This window comes from Manihot esculenta, chromosome 16, assembly GCF_001659605.2.
Source record: "Manihot esculenta cultivar AM560-2 chromosome 16, M.esculenta_v8, whole genome shotgun sequence".
In the NCBI taxonomy this organism is placed as follows: domain Eukaryota; kingdom Viridiplantae; phylum Streptophyta; class Magnoliopsida; order Malpighiales; family Euphorbiaceae; genus Manihot; species Manihot esculenta.
The window spans coordinates 27,983,509-27,993,209 of NC_035176.2; the positions used below are offsets into that span (position 1 = coordinate 27,983,509).

At 36.4% G+C, this 9,701-nt stretch overlaps 1 protein-coding gene across 1 annotated transcript; it reads right to left on the reverse strand.

Annotated features, from left to right (window-relative positions):
• Positions 1 to 2,245: 2,245 nt before the first annotated feature.
• Positions 2,246 to 5,684, reverse strand: LOC110603121 (probable glycosyltransferase At3g07620). Its single transcript, XM_021740807.2, has 5 exons — positions 5,539 to 5,684; positions 4,403 to 5,174; positions 4,176 to 4,306; positions 3,708 to 4,056; positions 2,246 to 3,373 (listed from the first exon to the last, which is right to left on the reverse strand). The coding sequence occupies exons 2-5, from the start codon at positions 5,114 to 5,116 to the stop codon at positions 2,708 to 2,710; spliced, it is 1,860 nt and encodes a 619-aa protein (XP_021596499.1). The 5' UTR covers positions 5,117 to 5,174; positions 5,539 to 5,684; the 3' UTR covers positions 2,246 to 2,707.
• Between the last annotated feature and the right edge of the window lie 4,017 nt (positions 5,685 to 9,701).

Sequence of the window (9,701 nt, forward strand, 5' to 3'; positions counted from 1 at the left end):
ATTCAGACTTGTGTATGAGCTGTGGTACTCAGTCTGAGTCGGTGCTACATGTTTTAAGAGATTGCAACTTTATTAAGAGTTGCTGGCTTAATTTATTACCTGCTAGTGAAGTCCAAACCTTTTTTGGCTTCGTTGATATCCGGGAATGGTTGTCTTGGTGTCTTAAAAACTCTTTTTGTATTGATGAGCTTCCTTGGCCTGTGGTTTTTATGGTTACAGTTTGGTGGGCATGGAAATTTCGCAATGAACGGTCCTTCAATCTTGGAGTCCAAAGATCAGTTCCTCGCCCACTAATCTTGGGCAAGGCTAAGGAAATATATCAAGCATGGAATTGTTATTTTCCTTCTTCTATTCAACGTCAATGTCGAGTGATTAGAGTGGCCTGGACACCAGCGGCTATGGGGTGGATTACAATCAACACAGATGATAGTGTGCGTCAAAATTCAGGAGCTGCAACCTGTGCAGGTTCTTTCGAGACAGTTTTGGTAAATGGCTACTTGGTTTTCGTTGTGTGTTGGGAGTTTGTGGTGTGGTTGAGACAGAATTATGGGCCATATATCATGCTTTGAATGTGGCTTGGAGTAGGGGATGGCGGAAAATTGTTATTCAAACTGATTCTCAAGTTGCTGTTCAGCTTCTTCAATGTCAAGGCAGTGGTGTTTATAGACTGCAGTCTTTAGTTATTAATTGCAGAGCTCTTATCCGGCGGGAATGGGAGGTTAAGGTCGTGCAAATATATAGGGAAACTAATATGGTAGCGGATTATCTTGCGAATAGTGCGCATGGTGGAGTTTTTGGTATGAGTCTTATTGATTTGCCTTCATCTAGTATTAAGCTCCTCTTCGATGCTGACTGTATGAATATTTTTCATGATCGTATAATAAATTAAAGGGCTCTATCCCTCCTTTTCAAAAAAAAAAAAATCTAATAAAATATTATTTATTTATATATTTATTTCTTTTATTTATAAATAAAATTTAAAAAAATAATTAGTTTGCTCATATTTATTTGTAATACAAATGATTAGTCTATTTAAAAATCTGTTTATAATTCAAATGATTTATTAATGATTTATTTATTTGTTATTAAGATCGAATTTATTTTTTGTATTAGTCTATTTAAAAATCTGTTTATAATTCAAATGATTTATTAATGATTTATTTATTTGTTATTAAGATCGAATTTATTTATAAAATATTTAATGAATTCAAGTTTAATTCAAACTCAATTCTGATAGTTAGTAAAAGCTAAAAATGATTTAAAATAAAATTAAATAAAAATATTTTAAAAAATTAAAATATGTAAATTTTTTCATAATCGATATAAGAGTATTATATGATAAAAATTATGTATTAATATTAAAGGAAGTTGGAGCATTTTCTTTTTATAAGAAAGAGAATTCTCATCTCTGATAATTTCTTGTTATGAAATTAAAATTAAATGAATATAAATAAATTTACAAACAATATATAATTCGTTTATAAAATTAAACGAATATAAATGAAATGTAATCCATTTAAAAACTTAAATAGACTATAATATGTTTGTAAAATTAAATAGATACAGATTAATTTATAAATAAATATGTAATATATGTAATATATTTATAAAATTAAATAAATATATATAATTTTTCAAATGAATGTAATTTATTTATAAAATTAAATAATTTTGTACGAAGATGTATAAAATATAAAAGTTTTTTTTTAATCATAATTAATTTAAAGTTGGTTAATTTTTCTCATTTATATTATTTAATTGTTATTATTATAAAAATTAAATTAAAATATTTTAATTAAATTTTAGAATATTAAAAATAAAATTAAAAAAATTATTAAAAAACGATTTGAATTAAATCAAAATAACTTATTTCAAATTGATTTTTTCTCTAATTCAATTTGATTCTTCAACTAATTCCCAAATTTTGAATCAAATTTTGATTTTTGATTTTATTCACTTCGATTGAATACACCATTTATGGGTGAGCAAACTTTATTAGCTTTACTGGCTGCTAATCTCTCAACCCTGAGAAGGGGATATTAATGAAATTTGCTTCTAACATGGTGATTTGGTTCAAGGTAAAATATGAGAGGCAGCCCTCATCCTGCTTTGGGTGTGGTGGGTGGGAGTTGGGACACGGTGTCTCCACTTGTGCCAAGACTTCACACAAAAGAAAGGCTTCCAATTGAGCAACACGGCCGAGAAGCAGATTGACAACTGAGCTCAGCTCAAGTGGCCCATGATAAAGAGATAATTAAACCATGTTATAGCAATTAATCCAAACGATTGAGATTAGACAAACAAATACAGAACCTCAACTACAATGGAATTAGAACTTCAAACCTCTACATTCTCAGCTCATCAACTTTAGCACAAGGCTGAACCCTCACTGGCCAGTAACTGATCTACACATATTAGGGGGTCTTGAAACACAAGAAAAAAACTTATCTAAATTTGGTAATGTAGTGGGTTTACATAGAAATCATCATACAACTCGATCTAAACAAGAATTGTCGCCCCTTTGCTAATGGAGTCTACATAAAAATTATAACCTTGTGTGTTTACACTTTGCGGCAGCAAGGGCCGAGGGGAAGTTCTCGCATGGACAAAATCCATCATGCTGCATATAAACTAATCACTTACAAAATTATCAAAATTGTTTTCCTGCAGCCAAGGCCTTTGTTTATCATAAAATTACCAATTAGTATCAAGCAGGTCTCATTTGAAAAACTCTATTGTACCAAACTGAGTGAAGAATCATATGAAATAAATCATACTTCACAGGTTCAGAATGCCAAAGAAAATGCTGTTGTACCTTTGTCACTCTCTTATGCATCTCCACATACCTTTTCTCTGGGATCGAAAGTAGTATATTCTTCAGATCTGGGATATCCTTCTCCGGCACAAAAACAGCAAAGGATTCCCAGTCCAGGACTTCGAAAAGAGGTGGTATATAGTTGTCGGATATTATAACTGGAACACATTCGTAGAATATAGACTCCACTATTCGCGGGCTGTTGACTTCATGACCCCTTGGGCAAATGCAGTACTTGCTGCTCTTCATGTACTGGATGTAGATCGCGTTGCCCTTCACATGAGGCAATGGACCGAATATTTTCATATTAGGATCTTTGTTTTCCCAGTACTCCAATAGAATTGGCCTCACATACCCATGTAAATTACCTGCAAAGAAAGCAAGGAAAGGTCTTTGGGAGGGAGGGTTGCCTTCCAAATTTTTTATAGGGTTCTGAGATGATTTCACATATGTTTCCGGAAGGGATACATCCTTGCCTATGCTGAAGCCTACATCAATATCAGCATTGCAAAGAGCTCTGATGCAATTTAACATTAGTCCCCTAGTTTCAGCTGGTGCCTGAGAAAATGCTGTTTTGTTAGATTTTTTCTACTTTAAATAGGTGTTGCAGGGTGCTTCATAACGAAATAATTAGGGATTGCTAAAATATCATGAAAAAATAGGAAGGAACTATTCTATTTTAGTCACAACATTTACAGAAGAAAATAAGAAGTTACTTTTTCTAAACAAATGATAGTTGGTTTGCCAAAATAAACTGAAAGCACAAAAACCCAGCCAAATTTGATGTGAAGCAAAGAAAACTTTCAGAAAATCCTATGAACTATTCACTGCAGAACTAGCTTATGGAATTGAGTTAAACATCAAATCAAGATGACATAAAAGAAAAGCATACCCAGTCATGACATGCAGCAACAAAATGATCTGCTCCACCAGTTCTATTCCAGAATGTATGGTTTGCTGCTACCATGTCCACATAATTTTTCATATACTCAATAAGATTTGTACGATTATGTGATTTGCGTACGTAGAGTGTTAATTGTAGAAGCCGTGAACTAAAAGGAATGTAAAATAGATGAGCTTCTCTAGGGTCTTTTGTGACAAAATTTTCGTTAGCTTCCATAAGCTTCATAAACCATCCTTCAGATGCATATATTCCTTCAAGGATTGGCTGATGGAAGATAGGTTTTGGTCCATCCTTATAGATGTAAACTTTAAGCATGCGCTCCATCAGTTCATAGCTCCTGCAAATAGCAAATGTTCATTATTTCACCATATATGCGAGTCAAAGAATTCGCCATGGTTCAGTGACATGTTCATCATTCGTATCATCCAAAACTGGAAAGAATACATAGAAGCATACCTTTTAAACATTGAAGCATTCCGATAAATAGGTGCATAAAGTACAGTATCATTCTCTATCCCAGGTGCATTCTCAATCTGTGATCTTGCAAATACCATTCGTTGATCAACCTCCAAAGGCCACAGTGGTCTCTAAAACACATTGAGGATGAAAGTGGGAATTAATAAAAAATCTGGTTCAGAGCTTACTCCCGGGAACCAAAATTTTGATTCGAAGTACTTACATACCACTGAATTGGATAAAGCACGACTCTGCTGCAACAATTCATTCATCTGAGATATTGAAACGACTCTGGATGGTGCTTTCCAGAATTTCTTCTTTGAAAGATTACTTGGTAATGGTCCAGCATTTTCTTCTTTGTTAACTATGGCTGCTGAATCTGAGCTTCTACTTCTTTCTGATACTGATGCAACATCTTCAGTGACATTTGTGAAGGAAATCTCAGGTGCCATGGCCTTCTCCACTTCAGAGCCATTGACTGAATTTTCACCTTTCTCTAATATGGAAGTTTTGTTTTGTGCAACATGATCTTCTGATGTAGTTGCATTTGAAACAAATCCAGAAGTGTTAACTGAACCTCCATTGCTCTCTAATGCATAATTACTCTTTGCACTGCCTTCCATTTCCTTGGATTTATTCCCTTCAGCAGCCTGTTTCTTGGAAAATGAGGCCTCACTGCTGTTTGTTCTCTCATGAGGTGCACTAGCAATAGTTGAATTTAAACCATTAGAAGGGATCATATTATCTGACATTTCAAAATTGGATGATGATGATTCTCTTGGCAAAAAGCTGATATTGTTGTCAATGGAAAAGAAGGATAAAACTCTGATTGATGGAAATTCAAAGTATTGAATTGCTATAAGTAGAGCTATGGTTGCTCCCATTAGAAAAAGTAATCTTCTGGCTTCTGCCTGACATAGAAATCGAAACCCCTGATCCATTTACCATGAAAGAGCCCGTGCTCCCAACCAAGAGACACCAAAATGAGTTCTTTCAACCCTGTGGAATCAACAAAAGTCTTGCACTAGTAAGAACATTTCAACATTATTGAAGTTTCAGTCAGCTTCAGCAAGTTGCCCTCAAAATTTGAGAGATCCAGAGAAAACGAAAAGATGAGCAAGAACCATAAAAACCCAACATTTAAATATGCAAGTTCTCCAATAACCAGCATTTTCCCAGAAAAGCATGAATTTTCCTTTTCATGGGTTTTACTTTTAAAGGTAGGTCGAGTTTTGAGGGATTCCTTTTGAAAACCAGGAGAGATTAATTGAGATTTGAGAGATAGAACAGCAAAATTGAAAGGCGTTTCAATTCGACAACTAAGAATAATTATTAAAAAGAAAAATTAAGACATGGTACTCACATGAAAATTAAGAGGAAGCTGAGAAGAGGAACAAAAACCAGATTCTGTTTGCGAACCTCAACTCATGTTAGTAAACTAAAAGCGTCTGTGATCTGTGAGTGGAAAAACAATCTTGACGCTATTTTCACTATGCGCACGTCTCAACGACCTTGATCACCAATGTAAAGACTAAAAAAACCCCTTAGATCTTTTAAATGACGACAAAAAAATAAAACACCGTCGTTCCTTAATCATCTCAAATATTCCGACCTTCCAAGCACTTTGAGGAATTTGTGCATTCTAAGATTCCGCATCTAGACTACTCTTGCCCTCCAGCCTTTCGGACTTCCGAACTTTCAAGCCTCAGTGAGTCTTCGAGTCTCCAGGCTTTCCTTCTTGCGTTACAAGCTTCCGAGTATTTGAGCTCTCCCGGACACCTACCCTGCCTTGACAACCATCTGGACTCCACCAGCCCTGTGCATCCCGAGCACTCTAGCCCTTCTACCATCAGGCTTGCCTTACTCAGCCCTACTTCCATTAAGCAGGTTGGCCCTTCCTTCTGGCAAGTCTACCCTTTAGCAAAATACCCCGTAACAAGTCATCACACTTCGTTATAGGTCTGATCATTTACCAGGCCATTTATAGGTTATTTGATCTCTCTCTCTTATTTTTGTCTAGAAATTCTGAGCTCTTTTGAAGAATTCGAGCATCAGTCCAACAATTCTCCACCTTGCTTGAACTTCTTCAACTCATGTGAATCCCCATCCCTTCTTTGACCTGACCCTCTTCATTTTTCAGTCAGCCTTAACATGTTTAACGTTCTTTTGAACTTGTTAACTGGTAAAGTCTTGGTGAGTGCATCAGCAGGGTTTTCTTCTGTGTGGATTTTCAAAACCTTGACAATGCCTTTAGATATCAAATCTTTGACGAAGTGCAATCTGATATCTATGTGTTTGGTTCTTTCATGATGCACATTGTTCTTTGACAAACTGATGGCACTCTAAGAATCACAAAATACCTCCACTGTCTCTTGTTTGAATTCGAGCTCCTCTATCAGACCTTTTAACTAGATTTCCTCTTTAATGTCTTCTGTTAATGCCATATACTCAGCCTCTATGGTTGAAAGAGTTACGACATGCTACAAACCTGACTTCCAGCTTACAATATTTCCACTAACAGTGAATACATACCCTAATTCCCTAACATAATTGAGTTTTAGCTTCTGAGTTCCTCTAATATACCTAAGTACCCATTTCACAATATTCCAGTGATCTCTTTCTGGTTTGCTCATGAACCTGCTGATGACTCTGATTGGATAAGCCAAATCAGGCCTTGTTCCGATCAAAGCATACATGATGCTACCAACAACACTTGAATGTGGGACCATTTCTTTGAACGACTCATCAAACTCCTCCGAATCCTTGCTCGAACTTAGCTTGAAATGAGCCCCCAATGGAGAATTCACATCCTTTGCTTGGTCCATTCCAAGTGTTGTTAAAACCTTCTCCATGTAATCCTCTTGAGATAGAGTTAATCGATTTCCAATTCTATCTCTCTGACTGTTTATTCCCAGAATTTTCTTTGCAGACCCCAAATCCTTCATATCAAATTCTGCTCCCAGCATTTCCTTCGATCAAATTGATTATTTGCTATTATCAACAAGTCATCTATATATATCATTAGATATATTAGAGATTGATCTTCAAGCTTTCTAAAATAGACACAGAAATCAAAATTACTTCTCTGAAATGCATTGTCCTGCATAAAAGAATCAAATCTCTGGTTCTATCGCTTAGGCGACTGTTTAAGACCATAAAAAGACCTCTGAAGTTGACAGACCCAATCTTCTTTCCCTTTTTCCTCAAATCTCTCTAGTTGTTTCATGAAGATCTGCTCTTCCAGATTTCCATGTAAGAATGCAGTCTTCACATCCATTTGTTTCAAATCCAGATTCTGATATACCACCAATGATAACAAAACTCGGATTGAAACATGTTTCACCACAGGAGAAAAGATTTCGTTATAATCTATTCGTTCTACTTGCAACCAATCTTTGAATCTAGGTTGTTCCACACTTGGAATGCCTAGCTTTCTCTTCAAAACCCATCTACACCCTATAACCTTCTTCTTTTCAGGTTTGCTTCAGCGACTTTATTTCTTCTTCCATTGCTTCTTTCCACTTTCTCCAGTCTTTAGATCGCTTGGCTTCTTGATATAACTTTGGTTCTTTGATTTAGATTTCTTCTTCGGACATGAAGGTAAAAGCCACAATCTTAGCCTTATTATATCTTGAAGGGGGTTTAATCTCTCTTCTATCTCTATCCCTTACAAGCATATAATCACTAAGATATTCTTGCTTGGAATTCACCTCTTCCTCTAGCCTTTGTCCTGATTCTGCATCTTTAGTGTTCTCGGATTCATCGTCTGAAGAGATGCCCTTCTCTTTAGATCCTGATGAATCCTCGATTGTTTTCAAAGAAACTCCACCTTGATTTTTAGTCCCTTCATTATTCTTGTTCTGCAAAGTAGGAACCTGAAGAGTAACAGTCTTATTACCTGAGATTTGTCCTATAATCTCTTCCACCTTCTCTTCCTGCAGATCCTTGAACAGTTGTTCTTCATTGAATCTAACATATCTGCTAATGACACACTTCTTCTCTTCCAGCAACTAGATCCTGTAACCTTTGATTCCTTGAGGATATTCAATGAATATCTCCTTTCTTGCTCTTGGCAACAGTTTACCCTGATCTGTATGGATGTAAGCCACACAACCAAATCTCCTCAAGTGTGAATAGGAAGGCTCAATCCTTGACCATATCTATTCTAGAACATTTAACTCTATAGCAGTAGATGAGGACTTATTAATCAGGTACATACATGTAGATGTAGCTTCAGCCCAGAAATTTTGAGATAAACCCGACTTATGGAGCGAGCTTTTGACCTTTTCCATCATTCTCCTATTCATCCTTTCTATAACACCATTATGCTGTAGTGTATAAGCACATGTTCTATACCTCTCAATTCACTGCTTCTTGCAAAATGAATCAAACTTTTGATTATAGAATTTAAGACCATTGTCTGTCCTCAACGTCTTGATCTTCTTTCCTATCTAATTTTCCATTAAGCATCTCTATTCCACAAACTTCTTAAAAGCTTCATCTTTCGACTCTAGAAAGTGAATCCAAACCTTTCTCAAGTAATCATTAATAAAGGAGATGAAATACTAACACTTTGACAGAGAGAAAGGAATATTTGGTGATCCCTATATATAATACCCGGCTAGACTCCGGTATCGGAATTCCTACCGTCCAATGGAATCTCGGATGTCGAAAACCTCTAGAAGGGTAAAACCATGTTTTAATAAAATGTTTTAATGTATTTTAAGGTTTTAAGTAAGAAGGAAATTGAGTTTTGAATGAAAAAGACCATGGAGGAAAATCCAGGTTCGGCCGCCGAACCTCATGTTCGGCCGCCGAACTTGCATGAGTTTTGGAGACACTTTAGGCTTCCGAAGGTGGCCTGGCAAGCCCCTATAAAAAGCCCCATGGCCGAAAATGGGCGAGTTTCTTCCCCATTTCCAGCCAGAGGTGAGTCCATGCCCTCCCGTGGTTGATTTTGATGATTTTTCCTCAAATCTTTCAAGTGTTAACAAGCGTTTACTTGGTTTTTGAAGATTTGTGAGCTTAGAACAAGTTTTTGAAGTTTGGAGGCCCAAGGAGCTAGATCTCTCCCACCTCCGAGTTGGATCGCCTATCCTCTCGATCTTCAAGAGGTAAGAGTAGATCCTCACCTCTTTTCATGTTTTGACTAAGTTTCTTGAAGGTTCATGGGGTAGAAATGCATAATTAGGTTAGTTGTTTTGTTGTTAGGGTAAATGTGCTTTTATGGTTAATGTATGTTGTATAAGTATGTTTGATGTGTTTGTGTTGGGGTTTAGGTTAGTTTGAGACCCCTATAAGCTTATGTATGTGTGTATGCATGTTTTGGAAGTGTTGGATTTGAGTTGAAAGGTTTGGGAGGCAAATGTGCATAGGATGGCTGAGTTCTGCCACTTTGGAAGAACTCAAGTTCGGCAGCCGAAGGGACTTTCGGCCGCCGAACCTGCCTGTGGAGGTAAACTTTTGGCTGCCGAACCCTGCCCCCGAAAGTGGACTTTCGGCTGCCGAAGGTGCCGCCGAACATGC